We start from the raw sequence: 17,931 nt of genomic DNA on the forward strand, positions 1-17,931 counted from the left end.
GTCACGTGCATTATGTGAAGGCCTCTGCAAACTATGTTCCACCATATTGTTTGGCTTTTCCAGCTCTAAGGTTCAGTCTAGATGCTGCTTTGTTCTTAGGAAGGCCACATGCTCTATTATGGTCCATTGCTGAGATTACAAATCTAGCGTGAAAATGTTGAAACACACATTCCTGCTGTGCTTGTAAAAGTGGTATGTTGAATTTCTTCTATGACTTGTTCATCGTGCTTAATGGATTAGCAGTCTGACTGACCCAAATACTTCAGCAGTAAAGGCAAGACAAACCGGACATATGTATGTTCAGACTCAACCCCTCACTGGGTAATTCCTTTGCTTGTTTAACACAGTTTCTCGGCTCAGTCACCTCTGTTGTACAGATTACATTATTTACTACACCTGACAGAGGGAAGCAGATGTTTATGGGCGGTTTGCAGATACTCCAAAATGAGAGGGGCAGTTTTATATATTGAATTGCCAATAGACTAAGTGGTCGTCTTCTACCTGTTCAGGACTCAAAGTTAAAGCTTTTATTAAGCTTTTATTAAGCTTGGTTTGCAGCACAAGTGTGAACGGGATGTTGTAATCTAGCATTATTCTGCTGACAGGCTAATGTGTGTTACGTTGTTGCCGCTCTGCTCTAAGTGAGTGGCATTTATTAAGGGTTGAGTGTTATGTTGTAGGTAGTAGTGTCTTGACCATACAGAAATGAGGAATTATGCAAGTTACAACATTGTGCAGGAAACTGTTCTGTCAGGGTTTTTTTTTTTTTACATTTTTTCTAAAACAAATATTCTAAATATCTCTAACAATAAATGTTCAGTGTGACGACCTGCCAGCAAAACAAGAAAAAAAGTTATTCAGTCCTTTTTCTTTTGTTCTTTGATTAACAGTACTGATGACAGCAGGTTTAGTAGGCTGCTGTCACTTTAAAATGACATGCAGGATCAAATATACTGTTACACATGTTTTCTTTCTCAACTGTTTATGTTCACTTAAGGCAAAATCGACTGTTTACAAAGATATTTTGACATAATTATGTGTGTATTTGTGCGTTTAAGAGCAACAAGACACGCACTAGAACTCAATTATCCAACTTTTCCACTGCATGGTACGGTTCGGTACAGCTCACTTTGGCGCTTTTCCGCTGCATGGTATGGCTCGGTACGGCTCGCTTAAACAGTACCACCTCTGTTGAGGTTCTAAACGAGCCGTACCGATTCTAAAATGTGACGTGTAAACACTGCAGATCACTGATTGGTCAGAGAGAATCTATTATTAGGATCAAAATGAACTCCTCATTTGAATGCTTCTTTTCTGACATATTTTTATCCTCCACCACATATCTCCTGTCTGCTATCACTGGTCAATATGAGTTGTTGCGTAGATTCTGGTGTAGTAGAGTTCTGCGGAGAACACTTCAGTTCAGACGTCACAAAAGGCCTCATTGAGAATGCAGTGGGTAAAAAAAATAATCTGTAAAAAAAGCTCTTCTGAATCATAAAATGACAATTGGACACCCTACAGTCTCATTGGCTTCTTGAACGTATAAATGAAGGGCACAAGACCGCAAGTCCAGATCAAGTATGTAATTTGGGGCATGGCCATTGAAAATTGTTCCACCTCAAGGTTTGAGGTTGTAGTCATTCAAGCTAGTATGTAATGCATTCAAAAAGTCTGTGGGTAAAGACTCACAAACCGTTCTTTAAAAAATCTGCAGACAGTTACAACAAACCACTTAATTCAAGAAATAATAACCTTAACTGTTACTTCTATGGGTTTTGTAAGGGGATTTACAGTCAAAGACACAGAACCAGAAATCATTAATTAAGACAAGAGTCAGAATTATAATAAAGTAAAGTAAAGTTTTACTGAAGATAGTTTGTAGTTTCATCAGCAGAAGTCAGCTTCAAGACTCACAGAGGAGTTTGTTGGCCACCCCGCTTACAGTTACAAAGATCACAGCAATTATACCCTTCACCAAGGTCTAAGCTACGTCCTTGCTTCAGGTTGAATGATTCTCATTGGCTAAGAAATAGATAAACATAGTAATTTTCCACACATATACAGATAGACTGAAGCATATCTCCATCGATTACGCAGCTGACACTCGGACACAGAAGTTATGCACGTCGTGACCTTCCTGGTCGCAGATTTGGGTTGCTGAGCACCAGCATGTCCAGAGCAACAACTCAGTAAATCTCCAATAATGCCAGTTGTTCCTTAACCTGTAACCAAAAAGACTAACACACACACTGACACACAGCTTTTCCAAGGTTGGATTTGGTCGGGCTCTAACTATAAACAGGAGAGTATTCCCAAAACATCCAGATAATATGTTCTTCCTCTCAAGGAGAGGACACTTTAATAGAAATGGAAAGTAAGGCTTTAACTGAGAAATGGTCCCTTAAACTATAGACTTCAATGACCCCTGTGACCATAGCTGTCAGGGTACCCCAGAAAAGCAGATGTATGACACATGTTGAAGACATTTTTAAAACTCAAAACGAGTCCATATTTCATTTCTAGAAGCCGGACTAAAAGAGCAAGCACAGTTACTGCATTCAGATACATATTCAAATACAGACATTAGAAAATACATGAAAATAACATTTCAGTAATCACACTGGTAACTTCTATAACAAAGTAAAATCTCATAAGCCTAGAGAAGTCATTCAACTCAAGTGATGTTTAGAAGGAAAAATATTGATTAATACCTTAATCATAATCACTTATTACATATACATTGAAGCAGCAGTGAATTCCAAAATCCACTTCTGTGCAGTTTTTTTAACTGAAGAGATTTGTAGCAAGTGGACGCTGGATATTTATTCTCAAATTAATGAGGAGGCATGGGTCTTAGATCTTGGCTTCATAAATAGCAGAGTTGGTGTCTTTGAGCCTGGTGGAGAGAAAAGCCAGAAACATACTGACCTCCTTTGCACCAAACTGCACACTACAGCCATTAATGCAGACCATGTGATCTCAGACTCTTAAGGAGAGACTGCAGTCACCCATACACAAAAGAAATATATTTGAAATATATTTTCAGAATATATTTTTGAATATATGCAAATATTTGAAATTGGCCCAATAAATATATTTTAGTGAAATATATGTAAATATATTTATATGTCAATATATTTACTAACAACATATATGTTCATATATGTTTTAAATTTTGCATATTGTTTCATTTGAAATATATTTGAAATTTAAAAAGTTAACATTTTCACAAACAAACAACACATTTTCAATTTATTTTTTTAGATAGACCACTTCAGCTGTGGATGTGGGCATGGGAGAGCAGTGCTCTACCACTTCCCCCGCCCACATTTTTCCTACTGGTCGGGGATTGAACCAGCAACCCTTCGGTTACAAGCCCGAAACCCTAACCAGTAGGCCAGAGCTGCCCCTTTACTGACTTTATTGGCTATGAATGCAGAGTTTTTTTCATAGTGTGAATATGCAGTGTTAGACACTGAGTTCTATCTATTGTTTAAGTGTACTTCACTGTTGGAGTGTCACTGTCATACTTGCATCATAAATATTGTGCATATTTTCAATATTTAAATGACTTCAGGAAAGATGTCAATAAAACACAACAATAAATCTAATAATTGCACTTAGTGTTAGGTACATGCCACCTAATATGGCCTAATAGTCCTAGGAAAGCAACTATCTGTCATTTTACATTGCAGTCATTTAAATGTAAGTACAGTATTTATTATTGCTTTGTGTCGTAATACAGTAGTGAAATATGGTAGCCTACTGTTGTGTATAGGGGAAAAGGTAGAGGAATTACTATGATCAAAATACATTTTCGACCCTTCTTTAGCAAGCTAAACATTTTATGACCATATATTTTGTCATATATTTTACATTACATGTTATACATGTAAATATATTTCACACTTAACATCATATATTTTTTTATATATTTCAGAATATATTTCAAAATGATAAATAGAAGTGAACAACAGTGCAAATATATTTCAATGTATTTGGAATATATGCCACGTATATTTTTGACACTTTAAAATATATTTCAATATTTTTTTTTTTCTGTATGGGCAGTCACACAACCATATTTATAACTGAACAATCTGCAGGTTATGGCTGTGTTGATATACAGTCATATATTGTATTTTCCCCCTCATGCTATTGCTTCAGTACTTTTATTGTTATATGTATATATATATATATATATATATATATATATATATATATATATATATATATATATATACACACACATAAAACGATAACGATAAATACAGCGATATAATTTTCCTTGATACAATTATAACAAAATTCAATAAATGTTTGATGTAATGCTTATGCACCAAAAGCAGAACGAAACAGCACTACTCATTTGAACCGTGCCACAGGGACCATTATAAATGTCTCGCATATTCTACCTCAGATTTGTCAGATGTTCACCAATTTGGCAAGTGTTTGTCACGTTCTGATGATAAAACCACAATTAATGGTCTGGTTTCTAAAACTTTCACTCAGGAGAAAATAATCTGCCTCTAAACTTGAAAGAAATAAAGATTTGACATTAATCATGATAATTATCGATATTGACTGATCGACTTAAATATTTTATGGTGATAATATTTTTGGCCATATAACCCAGTCCTATATCTGTGTGTTCAATGAAGGAAGAAGCAGGTTGTTAATATCTTTTCAAACTCACTTTTCTAAGTGGAGTTAGCAATTCAGTATTGGATAAAAGTAAAGTGAACCATGCAAGACAGATTGAAACTGATACCGCAAATTCACTCTTTCCCTGTCTCGCTGAGATTCTCTCTCACACGTTCAGTGCAGTTTTAATCCAATTATAGTACTGTGATTTATTGCAAATTAATTGTGATGTAAGGAGACTAGTTGTTTCGTAACATGCTGAGCGTGTGATGGAGATGAACAGATACTGGATGTTTACATTATACAATATATTGAAATAAAGAAGTAAGAGATGAAATTTTTTTTTTTTTTTTTTTTCAGGCACAAGGATGATTTTAATCTCCTTTTATGGGTATGTTTGTGCAACCATTTGTTGGTAGGAGTTTTTAGGGAAAAGAATAAGTGTGTGTGCGTATATGTAGCCTAGGTTACAACCCTGAAATATTAATGCAGCCTTCTGTGTTTGGTGCCAAAGACCTTCAGCTTTTGTCCGTCGAGCAGGTGTGTATGCATGTATATGTGTTTGCTTCTGATTCATATAGATTTTAAAAACTGATGCATCATAAGAAATAAGAGAGAAACATACACAAATCTCCATGTTCTTTATGACTTACCAAACCACCCAGTTGTCAAACATGCAGTGGCAACCACAGTCAATAAAAATTCATTTTATTTACCTTTCACCATCATTGTGTGTGTGTGTGTGCGTGTGTGTGTGTGTATGTGTGTGTTCTGTCGTGTTTTTTTTATATATATAAAAAAGTTTGTGGTTGATTTTGGACCCTGTGTGTGCATGTGTATTTTTGGGTCCCTCGACAAAGGAGAGCAAAAGAAAGATGTTTAGGTTGTTAAACCTTCTTACCTCTTGATTTCACATGCTCTGTCCATACACACACACACACACACACACACACAGAAGAGCAGAGCGCAGTAAAGTCCAGCTCTCAGTCTCATTTCACAGCTGCTGAGTGGGGCTTGTGTGTCACTCAGAGAATACAGCATTACTGCTTCCACCCACGCCGCGAGCTTCACTCTGATCAGGTCGCTAGGCAACCAGGAAGTCACGTTGTCCCGGAGACTAGTGAAGTGTAACATCATCCAGAGAGGAGGACCCAGAATGAGAACAGGAGTGAAAGAGCAAATGATGCACAGAGCTTATGTCCTGAGAATCATTTCCTGTTTATCAGGGCTGTGTGCCCAGCACCGAGGAGAGATTGCAGATGTGTAACCGTTATTAGTGCCTAGCATAAGAATTAGAATTCTGTACAATTAGTGCTGGGTGGAATACTGGTTTCAATTTTTTGTGCGTAATGTATGTTTTCAAATTCTGCCATACTGGTGCGTAGCTGAAACAGTCTGTCCAATGACCACGAAGAGCGATATTTCGAGTGTTGAGAGGAGACCTCTATTACACTACTTCTTACCAATGGTTATAACCTTATAAAACAGCAATAAATAACTCACGCAACTAAGTCTCTTTAACATGACAAATACCGAGCTTTATGATTTCCATGATGCCGAAAATGCGGACAGAATCACGGAATCCAGTCACAAGCTGAACTTAATATATAAAGCGGAATTTAACAGAATTTTTGGATGAATAAAAGTAGGGCTGTAAAATGAATCAAATCTCGATATGGACTAGAATCTGTAAATATTAAAGCTCAATAAGATTAGGTATTGATGATAAGCTACTGAAGTCTGCATGTTCTTCATGGCTGTGTAAATGAGCGCTACTACACTCATACTGAAGCAAGCATGACGCTCGTGGTGTTTTCAGGAAGGAGGATCTGCAGAGCTGCTCTAAGTTCACTTCACGAGCATTTCACCATTTCATTTGATTAAACTATCGTTATATATCATATACACACAGAAACACAAAGGTCTTCACGACAACCCTTCAAGATAAAAGTTTGGTTTAACTTGAAGAAATTATAACAGAGCTATTGCACAGTAGAGTGTACTTGTTCAATAAATCATTTTAATTATAATAATATTATTATTAATAATAATAATATAGTTTATTAAAACACACAGAAACTCAAATGTCTTCATTACAACCTGCCAAAATAAAAGTTCAGTCTAACTTAAAGAAATTATGAAAGAAATATATTACTATTGCACAGTAGAATGTACTTCTTAAAGTAATAATTATAATAATATTATTTGTTAAAACATTATATTTAAGGTTAATGTAAATTGTATTACATTTGAAAAGGTAAGCTAAATTGTTAGTTTTATAAATTGATTTTTTTTTTTTGTATAAATTGAATTGTATTACTTTTAATTTATTATTTAATAATTTATTTCAAAAAAATTAAAGTAAATTTGTATTTGACATTACAATGTTTTTATATTTTATGTACTCCTGACAGTGAAATAAGCCACAATAAACTTATGTAAAGGTCAAGTCATGAAAAGAAAACAATACTGTAATATTCCTTAAAGGGGTGATTCAGAATTTTGGACATCGGACCTCATTTACAAGTTAGCCTGTGTGTTATTTATCAGTGGAGACAGTTTTCAAAAATTTGCACCCAGTCCTTCCAGTTGCATAGTTTGCCGGTGCTAGGCTAGCGCGAGTCAAGGGTATCTGCTAGCCTGCCATTAAAAACAGTTTTACCCACTCCACAGTACACCAAAAGCAAATAAATTATAACGCCAGACTACCGATGTAAATGTCTGTTGAGAGAATAATGTTAAAAATCAAACTACTCTTGCATCTCAATGATCGCATTACATTTACAGGAACTAGTTTCTCAGCAGTGGCGGAATTTTACTTTGCCCCGGTTAGTACTGCGGCGAAAAAGTAAACACATAACAGAAGTGCACTACAGTCGGGACGTCTAGCTAGCTATATGTAGCTATACATTTTCTGCACTGGCACCACCGGTCTCCCGATGTTCTGTCCCGGTTCTCTACGGCATCTCGAGCTGCTGTTGTCTCTACTCTTCTTTCTATTTCTGCCCTTTTAGCATCCATCTCGATTAGTTATTCGTCTGTGTATTCCGGCTCATACATGTAAGTTACGGTTCGTTGAATAACACACATTCCTCGCCTGCATCGTCTCCAAAGTCCAAAACATTGCCATGGCTTTCAAATGTGGCCATAGTCCTATGTCTTGTTGATTTCTTCGTGAAATATACTCTGCTTCTGCTGTAGTGATGAGTGTCAGCGGCAGGTAAATACACTTACGTGATTGTCATGTGGACCGGCTCACTCGGTTGCCTAGGTAACTTAATATCACTCCGCCGCTGCTGTAGACTGTGCTAATAAATACAGGGAACAAAGTATAACTATTGCAATGCTATGAAAGGGTAGTTTGATTTTTAACATTATTCTCTCAACAGACATTTACATCGGTAGTCTGGCGTTATAATTTATTTGCTTTTGGTGTACTGTGGAGTGGGTAAAACTGTTTTTAATGGCAGGCTAGCAGATACCCTTGACTCGCGCTAGCCTAGCACCGGCGAACTATGCAACTGGGAGGACTGGGTGAAAATTTTTGAAAACTGTCTCCACTGATAAATAACACACAGGCTAACTTGTAAATGAGGTCCGATGTCCAAAATTCTGAACCACCCCTTTAAAACCGCCAGAATCTTTTTTGTCATACCGCCCAGCACTACTGTACAATCATTTGACTGAAAATGTGTGTGTATGCTGAAGTGTTGGCTTTGTTACATGACATGTACAATGAAGTTAAGAGAGACCAGCGTTTGGTATTATTTATATACTATTATAGTATTTATTAATATTTTAAATTAGCTTTTATTTTAATATTTTCAGTTTTCATTTTAGTTTAAGTTTTAGAAATTTAATGTTATTTTGGCATTTCTATTTGGTTTTTGTAATATTTCTATATAGCTTAATTTTTTTTCGTTTTATAGTGCATAACCTTAATTCAGTTAGTTGACAGGTCCAAGTTTCAATTTATTTAACTAATATTTCGATTTTATTTAATCTAAGCTTAATACCAAAATGTGTTGGTATAAACAATAACAGCACTGAGAGAGAGTGTGTTTATGTTGCCCAGTCTTTATGTGTGTGTGGTGTCTGTTTTATTTGTGACCATATGAAACAGTGACTTTACAGTTTTACAGCTTCTTGGAAACATACTGTAGATTACCTCAGGTTTCAGAATAAATGCAGAGCCATTGCCATCCATAATCAAATGATTACAAATGCCAAAATAGCTTCCTTAAAGCTACACTGTGTAATTTTTTAAGTTGATTCTTAGCAAAAAACACTTTGTTCTTTCAAAATAATATGTGCTCATTAATGTGTAATTACTTCTACCAACTAATCAAGTATTCTCGTAAGCGTAGAATCTGCCATTTAGAATACATACGAGCGAGTCACTCGAATGGCGGCAGCCATGTTGCGCCTCCATCTTGAAAATACATTAGCCAAAGAGAAATTCAAGCTTCGCCTTTCGCGTTTTTACACTCAGTGGCACCGTGACGAATGCGAGGGGGAGATTACTCGCGACTGCCGGCAGATTTGAAATAATACGGCCACCGTAGGAGTTAAAACGCCCTCGGAATGGGAGGGGCTAGAAAGTAATATTCAGTTGGTAGTCATAAACAATTTCACCGCTAGATGGAAGAAAATCCTACACAGTGTAGCTTTAAAGTGACCTTCGCTAACCACTTTGTGGAAGGGAACCTTTGTGAAGGAATATCATATAATATAAACTAGTATTTAAGTGCATCAAATATTTTTTTTCATGGATTGATGCGGTCAACAAAGCAGCCATTTTGTGTGTCATTTGTGGGTCAAAGCAGCCAATTTCTTCTAAATGAATTCCAGTGGGTAAACACAAACAGTGTTAAAACAAGTCTCTTTATGTGTTCTCCCCTTTACAGGAAAATCGTTATAAAGTTCGGAAAGAAGAAGCGAAAGAAGACAGATTCCTCAGATGAGCTGTCTGATGATGACAGACCAACTCGACGATCCTCTAAAGATGACGATTCGGTGAGCTTTGGGATTGATCTATTCTTGATACGATTGATGACTCTTTTATGCTGTCTTATATAAACATCTAACAAGAAAAGTATTTGTAAGTGATCATTCTGGAACAGTAGCACAAAACATGCATATTGTTGCTGCACTTCCTTTAAACTGCATAATGCAGTGGTGCTTCCTGCAGCATATGTATGTTCAGTACAAAAGCAAGAGAGACTACGATGACTGCCGTACCCTCAATTAATTTACTTATCTTTCTTCTGAAATGACGAACCTCTCATTCTCATCCATGATATACCACCCATCCACCCTTGCAGATATAATTATCCTCTTTAAATACCCCCTGTGTTAATTAAAGCAGTGTGATTTTGATGACTCAGTTGTGCTGTTGGAGTTAAAGCTGCAGCCATGTGCATTTTGGGAAACACTGGGGTCTCGTGGCAGAGCGGGTGGCTCTTTATTTGGTCATCCTGAGATATTCTCATCCTATCCATTTACTTTAACTCATACACATTTAGGTCATGTTATATTTGGGAGGACAGACTCTCTCTCTTTCTCTCTCTCTCTCTCTCTCTCTCTCTCTCTCTCTCTCTCTCTCTCTCTCTCTCTCTCTCTCTCTCTCTCTCTCTCTCTCTCTCTCTCTCTCTCTCTCACTCTCTCTCTCTCTCTCCTATACTAATTTATTAAAGGGCCCCTGATGGCCATCTCTGAAGTGCATGCGCACTTTTTGTTCACCCAAAATGACATATTTTGAAATCGCAAGAAGTCTCCGGGGGTAAATTCACCCCTAATGACATCAGATTTTTTCAGAATAGGGCAACATGAGGAAAAATGCCCCCCTTAAGAACAATGTGGATTTACCTTTAAACAGTCACATATTTAGATATAAGTTTAGCATGTGCAGGCTGATGATGCATCAGCCAATGTGTCATCAAAGGAAATAAATAGAAACATTTGCTAATTTAGTTATTATAGCACAAAATATTAAAAGAGGGGTACCCCTACAGCCCCCCCCCCCCCCACCCCCACCACCCAACACAAATACAATTTTTTTTTTATTTTTTTTTTAAAGTGTCATTAATGTAAAATACTAAATCAACTATTCTATTTAAAATGTTATTTGGACAATTTAATTGAATAATTAAATAACAGACAAAGTAGAATCCAGTAAAATAGATTTATCTGAAAGTTAAAATTATTATATGAGTTATGTACTGGCATATTTCCATATTTAATTGCCCATACTTTAATTGAAGATATGTCATAGAAACATTGTGAAATCAAATTGAATGATTTTACTCAATTAACCTATAGGTTTTAATGAAAGTGATGATTCATGGAAAATTTAATAATAACATTTAATTATAATCAAATTTTTAAATAATAACACTAGTAACAACATGCCACTTGTGGCCTTCTGTGCCAAATCTATAACTTTTACTCCAAAAACATTGATGTTTGCACAAACCCCTCATTAACAAATAGACACAAATTTTTTAGATATTCAACATTATACATTGTCATAGATCACAATTTTCCAGAGACACAAAATTAGATCAATTAGATTAATTAAAATCATTTTTATTTATTTATTTACACTTATAAAAAGGTGTAGTTATTCTGAAATTCTTAGTAAATGTATGCATTTTTCGTATAAATTTATGAATTTAGGTCAAATATGTGGTGTGTGTGTGTGCACGTGTATACACATATGCACATATATATATTTTAAAATGTTTTATTCATCACAAACCAAGACAAAAAACGGATCACAGTTTACACAAAAATATTAAGCAGCACAGCTGTTTTCAACATTGCTATAATAAGAAGAAATGTTTCTTGAGCAAAAAATCAGCATATTAGAATGATTTCTGAAGGATCATGTGACACTGAAGACTGGAGTAATGGCCATGACAGGAATAAATTACATTTTAAAGTATATTTAAATTGTAATAATATTTCACCGTATTTCACAGTACTGGTTTACTGTATTTTTGGTTAAATAAATGCAGTCTTGATGAGCATAAGAGACTTATTTCAAAAACATAAATATCACTGACCCCAAACCTTTGAATGTTATTGTGTATATCACTGATCATTGAGAAAATAATCCAGACATACACTTGAAACCACACTCACTTGCGTATGTGTGTTTATAGAAGCGTCGTTCGAACCGGAAGATCAAGAGGAAGAAGTATGAAGATGATTGTGAGGCTCGACTGTCTGATGAAGAAATGAAGGTCATCGTCAAAGCCAAGAAGAGCAATCCCAACGCTCACAAACAGCCTGCAGTTCAACTGTTTGTGGTGAGAACACCGCAGTTAGCAGAGACTTGTTTCTCATGATGTATCCCAGCATTCTCAAGCAGTTCTCTGATCGTGAACATAATAATATGATATGTTTAGCAGGTGTAAAGCCAGTTCATCCTTTCGTGTGTGTGATAGATAGATAGATAGATAGATAGATAGATAGATAGATAGATAGATAGATAGATAGATAGATAGATAGATAGATAGATAGACAGATAGAGATGTTGTGTGTTTGAATATATGTATAAAGAAACTTCATGATGAACTTCATGAATCTTAATGTTGGTTTATAGGAGAACCCAAGTGAGGAAGATGCTGCTGTGGTTGATAAAATCATGGCGTCTCGTGTGATGAAAAAAGAGGTAAGAGTTCCACAATCCTCAATCTCTTTTATTTAGTGTGTTTTTCTTTCTCAAAACGTCCAAAACGTTTTAAGCTTGTCCATTTTCGACCATTTCCAGAGGTAATCGAAAAACAGCCACGACCAACAGCCACAAAAGACCCCCTACTCTCCGCCTGCTGACTTAATGCGTAAACATTATGGGAAGCGCGCTATCCAGACGGGATTTAAACTTTGTCGGCTGGAGACCCAAATTTGGTTTTAAGACGAAAAACATTCCAAGCACAATGTTCTCTTACCATTCTTGATTTCTAACACACACTCACAGAGTTCGGTGTCGTCTTGTGTCTATTAGAGCAGAAACGAAAGCTGCAGTGTCCCCGGGCGCGTTCATATCTAAATTGCCAGAGCTTATTTTGTCCATTAGATCGAAAGATCTGAAAAAAAAAATGCATTTACCCTTAGTTGTCGACCGATATATCGGCAAGACCGATATTTGGCATTTTTTATATATATCGGCATCAGCCGATAAGGGTCCATTCACACATAACACGTTTTTCCAATCCAGTGCGCTACTTTTCCATTGTTTTTCTATGTAAACTATGTAAAAAGAATCAGACGGATGTGTATAACCGTTGCGCCCGTGTCTTGTGTCTTTTGCAGCGTCTCACGCATGACACGCCGTTCTAAAAGCGTGGTGCTCTAGTTAAAATCAGCTCAACTTTTAAAACACGCGACTCGAGACCTTGCATTTTTCCTCATTCCACTGTTCTGCGATCTGAGTAAACGAGCCCTTACCTTGTCTTTGTTTAAAAAAATATGATTCCCAGTGCGCACAAATTTACCAGATTACTTACCAGAGTGCCCTGTTGGTTACAATGTTTACATTTTTATTCATATTTTTACCAACAATTTCTTTATTTGTAATATGATTACAGAATATGATTACAGAATCAAGTAAGTCTGTTTAATTTAGAGATTTATTTTTTTATTAATTTTCAAATTATTTATGTCAAATTTATTAAATATTAATTTCAATAAATATAAAGTATATATATATTATATATCGGCTTTACATCGGCCATCGGTCGACCACTATTTACCCGCTCATAGACCCTCCCCTCGAAAAAATCAGGACAGAAGTGGACAAAAGTGACAGATTAAAACACAAGGTGTAAAAGGGTATGGTGTCTCCTTCGTCTACTCCTGATCCGATTGACCAAAACGCATCTTAATACCAGGTGTAAACAGGTCCTTAGTTGAGTATTTGTATTAAACTTTAATGATCTATTTATTCATTTAGCAAATGCTTTTATCCCAAGCAAGTTATTTATGTCACTGAAACATGTTCTGTGAAGTCTGCATATGAATTGGACTTTTACAGATTTCATGACACATTAAGACAGCACTTAGATGCAGGTGCAATGTAATCACATTCCTTTTCAACTACCTCTAAATGAGCACTGACCACTTTTCATAGGATCACTCGCGATAGATATTAATACCTGGTGTAAATAGGATCTATATGATTTACACAGACATATAGACACATTTTTAATGTGATTTCAGACATTATATATATATATGTGTGTGTGTGTGTTTGTAATATTATTTTTATTCTTCATTCAACAGGTTTCTCCTGGAGTGATGGTAGAAATTGAAGAGTATTATGTCAAATACAAAAACTAGTAAGTTAATTATGCACTGATTTTGTCAGCTTTTCCAGTTCTCTCTGTTAGCTTTCAAGCTGTAAAAGATTATGTTTTTTCATATTGCTAATAGCCAGGAGCAGCTCAGAGAGCAATTTAGTCATGTGTTGATCACGCATAATTTAGCGCGTGTGTAAGAATCATTCAGTAATTATGTAAACGTGCGTGTGTTCTAGTTCGTATCTTCACTGTGAGTGGGCGACGGAGCAGCAGTTAGAGAAAGACAAGAGGATCCAGCAGAAAATCAAGCGCTTCAAGATCAAACAGGCGCAGAAAGCACACTTCTTTGCTGATGTAAGGATGCCTGTGTTTGTTTGTAACTTCAGCAAACACTCTGTTCTCACTAAAAAATATTTTTTGTATGATGATTTGCAGGTTAAATGCCATGTCATTTAGTCATCTGACAATTATAATCACTGGGGTGTAGGGTGGTCCTTATCAAGTCCATTTTTTTTTTTTTTTTGCAAAATGTTAGTGTCTTAACCTTTTAAACGGTTCCTTTTAACTTCAAAATTAGAAATATGCAAAAATGTTGACAAAAAATGCTATTTAGAGGTAGCTCAATCATGTGGAAGATTACCTATGTTAAGCTGTGTGGCGTTATTGTGATATGCAAGTAATATTAAAAGTTGCTGCAAATGAACTACATTTTATTGAAATCAGAGCAACACTGACATGACAACAATGACAACAATCTCAAAAAAGCACAAAGTTTTCAACAATCCCTCATTTCTGATGCTCAGCAGACAGTGTTGACTTTTTGCAGTCTGGATAGATCCGTCGGTGATCTTCCACCACATGAAGGAGAAACTGCAATTGTTCTTCAGAGTGTGTGAGATTGTATTCTTGAATCAGAGCCACTCCTCTCTCGGCGTGATCATTGACTACTTTCATTGCATGGTTGCCTGTGCCTCCTGATAATCTGCTTGATTCGGCCAAAGTTCCGGGTCAATTTCAAGGAACGTAATGTAATTTTTTAAACCAAAACATGTGCTCTAAACCCAAACAATAACCAAGGTAATCATCAATAGAAATATGTATTGATTCCACCAGGAAAAGTAAATCTGCTAAACCGGGTCATGGATGGATTCATTTGGATTTAGTTTCTACAATAAGTAAACTGAGATATGTATCTAAAATACATATTTAGGAATATATGGTGCATTAGATGCTTTTATGGAGATTTTTTTGGAATTTTACTAGCCAGGTACAATACCAAATCAAATGATCTGTTTTTACGAAAATCATCAAAATCTCAGAAAGTTTAAAGCTATTGAGCTACCAGTAATTATTATGTTACTGCCATAAAAATTGGCATGCTGTATTTTCTTATATAAAGGAACAATTTGAAGGGTTAAGAGCATGACAATTGGATACTTTAAAAATAAGGACCACCCTACTGGGGAGACATACAGGATTTATGCGTAATTATTAATGATGTGTATTTGTGTTTGTTTAAGATTGAGGAGGAGCCATTCAATCCTGACTATGTAGAAGTGGACCGAGTTCTCGAGGTCTCATACTGTGAGGACAAGGACACCGGAGAGGTAGCGATTGCTTTGTAAATTGTATGTGTGTTTGTTCTTCTGGGCAGGCATTTGGTGTAAGTCTCAAAGCCTTCTTTTTGTGTGAATGTGTAGCCGGTGGTGTATTACTTGGTGAAATGGTGCTCATTGCCATACGAGGACAGCACATGGGAGCTGAATGAAGACGTGGACCAGAGTAAGATTGAAGAGTTCAAAAAGCTGCAGGCAGCAAAACCACACACCAACAGAGTGGTGAGACCATCTCTCTTTTGCTCTCTCTTATACCATTATTATATTGTGTTATATTATATTAACCTATTTGGTAACACTTTATTTTACGGTGCCCTTGATACAGAGTAATTACTTAATTAATTACTTAGTAATAGACTTTGTAATAACATGTAACAAAATGTACTTAACATGTAACTAAGTTATGGAACAGCCTATACTTACAGATTGTAATTACGCACATGTAATAGGCAGCTACTGTTACACATGTGTAACAAGCCGAGTCTGTTACATACGTGTTACGGACTTGGTACACTGTAATTATGTAAGAAAGTACTTAGTATAACACAATGTAACAACAAGTACTTAAATTTGTTAGGCTATAAGGTCTGCAGTTACACATGGTAAATGTGTATGTTCTGTAGCATTACTTGTATGTAACATAAAATAAAGTGTATCAAGATTGTCCTTAAGTGCACTTCCTGTGTATCTACATATGTTATCCATCTGAATTAACCCACTAGTTCATAGCTTAAATACATGCATTAGCTTCCTAATTACATTGCAATTACAAAATATTACACAGGTATAAGCTACGTAAAATAAAGTGCATCAAGAATGTACTTAAGTGTACTTTGTATATACATACCTTATCCATCTTTGCCTTAGTTTGATTTTACTCACTAGTTCACAGCTTAAATGCATGCAGTAGTTTCCTAATTACATTGTAATTACATAATATTACACAGGGATGAGCTACGTAAAATAAAGTGTATCAAGAATGTACTTAAGTGTACTTTGTGTATACATACCTTATCCATCTCTGCCTTAGTTTGATTTTACTCACTAGTTCACAGCTTAAATGCATGCAGTAGTTTCCTAATTACATTGTAATTACATAATATTACATAGGTATAAGCTACGTAAAATAAAGTGTATCAAGAATGTACTTAAGTGTACTTCATGTGTATCTATAAACCTTACCCAACTCTGCTTGTTACACATGTGTAACAGTAGCTGCCTATTACATGTGTGTCATTACAATCTGTAAGTACAGGCTGTTCCATAACTTAGTTACATGTTAAGTACATTTTGTTACATGTTATTACAACGTCTATTACTAAGTACCTAATTAAGTAATTACTCTGTATCAAGGGCACCGTAAAATAAAGTGTTACCCTCTCTTCTCCATTGTTTGATGAATTAATGTATTAATTGTACACAAACTTCTCTTTTGGGAAGCATCTATAATAAGCAACTTTAATTAATATAGAAAGCAGGGCTGTTACAATATCAGATTTTTCACTATACGTTTATCATGGCCAAAAGAATTCACAATAACGATATATCGTGATATCTATAAAAATCTTGAAAAAATAAATCAGTCAAATAGAAATGAAAAAGAAATTATATTATTTTATAGTATTGTATACAGTCTTAACTAAAGGCTATGTCAATTGGCATTGCATTATAAATATACACTATCCTTATGAACATACCCAAGATGGCTTGAAGAACACAGATAAACCAAAATACTGTCACAATGGTGTGTTAATTCTCTTCATGTTTAATCAGTCAAAATGTCTCTATCTGCGTTTTATTCAGCTACAGCAATCACTGGATGTTATTGTCCATATTAGGGATTTTCTGGAACGTCATAAGTTTTATTACTCCTATGAGTCTCACTTGTTGACTTTTACATGAGGGTGCCCGTCGGCGTCGAGCATGAATGAAACATAAATGACATGTGAGAGTTTAGCGCTGCATAATGCTCACAATCACATTGTCCTATTTTGGGTAAAAATAGAAAAAAATACTGATCTCTAAAGATATTTGAAGTAAACATGGATTATCGTATACGTTTTTATCTGAATGAGCACACTTTCGGACTAAAAGCCCAGAGGGATATACATATAATAAAACACAGAAAGGCATCAGCAGTTAGTAGGATAATGGAACCACGTCAATTTTGCAAAAACTACCATATTTTGCATGAGGTGTTTTTTCAGGCAATTCAAAAAAGGAATATTTTGCAAAACTGCAATGGAAACAGTTTTTTTCCCGCATTTTCAGGTCACTTGGCGTATGTAAAAGTCAGTCATTCTTTAAAGATGGCGTGGTATGTTTGGACAGAAGACCAGACAGAGTTCTTTATTAAACTCATA

The 17,931-nt window shown here is 35.6% G+C and overlaps 1 protein-coding gene across 7 annotated transcripts in view; it reads left to right on the forward strand.

Annotated features, from left to right (window-relative positions):
- chd9 (chromodomain helicase DNA binding protein 9) overlaps nt 1-17,931 on the forward strand; it is a 76,951-nt gene that overhangs the window by 34,866 nt on the left and 24,154 nt on the right. For all 7 annotated transcript variants that reach the window (XM_079865391.1, XM_079865393.1, XM_079865394.1 and 4 more), the window contains 7 exons: nt 9,555-9,663; nt 11,814-11,960; nt 12,257-12,325; nt 13,936-13,991; nt 14,189-14,306; nt 15,473-15,559; nt 15,653-15,790. In XM_079865391.1, the coding sequence (XP_079721517.1) occupies nt 9,555-9,663; nt 11,814-11,960; nt 12,257-12,325; nt 13,936-13,991; nt 14,189-14,306; nt 15,473-15,559; nt 15,653-15,790 (724 nt within the window). The remainder of the gene's footprint in view (nt 1-9,554; nt 9,664-11,813; nt 11,961-12,256; nt 12,326-13,935; nt 13,992-14,188; nt 14,307-15,472; nt 15,560-15,652; nt 15,791-17,931) is intronic.

Source organism: Squalius cephalus (genome assembly GCF_949319135.1).
Source record: "Squalius cephalus genome assembly, chromosome: 3".
NCBI lineage: Eukaryota > Metazoa > Chordata > Actinopteri > Cypriniformes > Leuciscidae > Squalius > Squalius cephalus.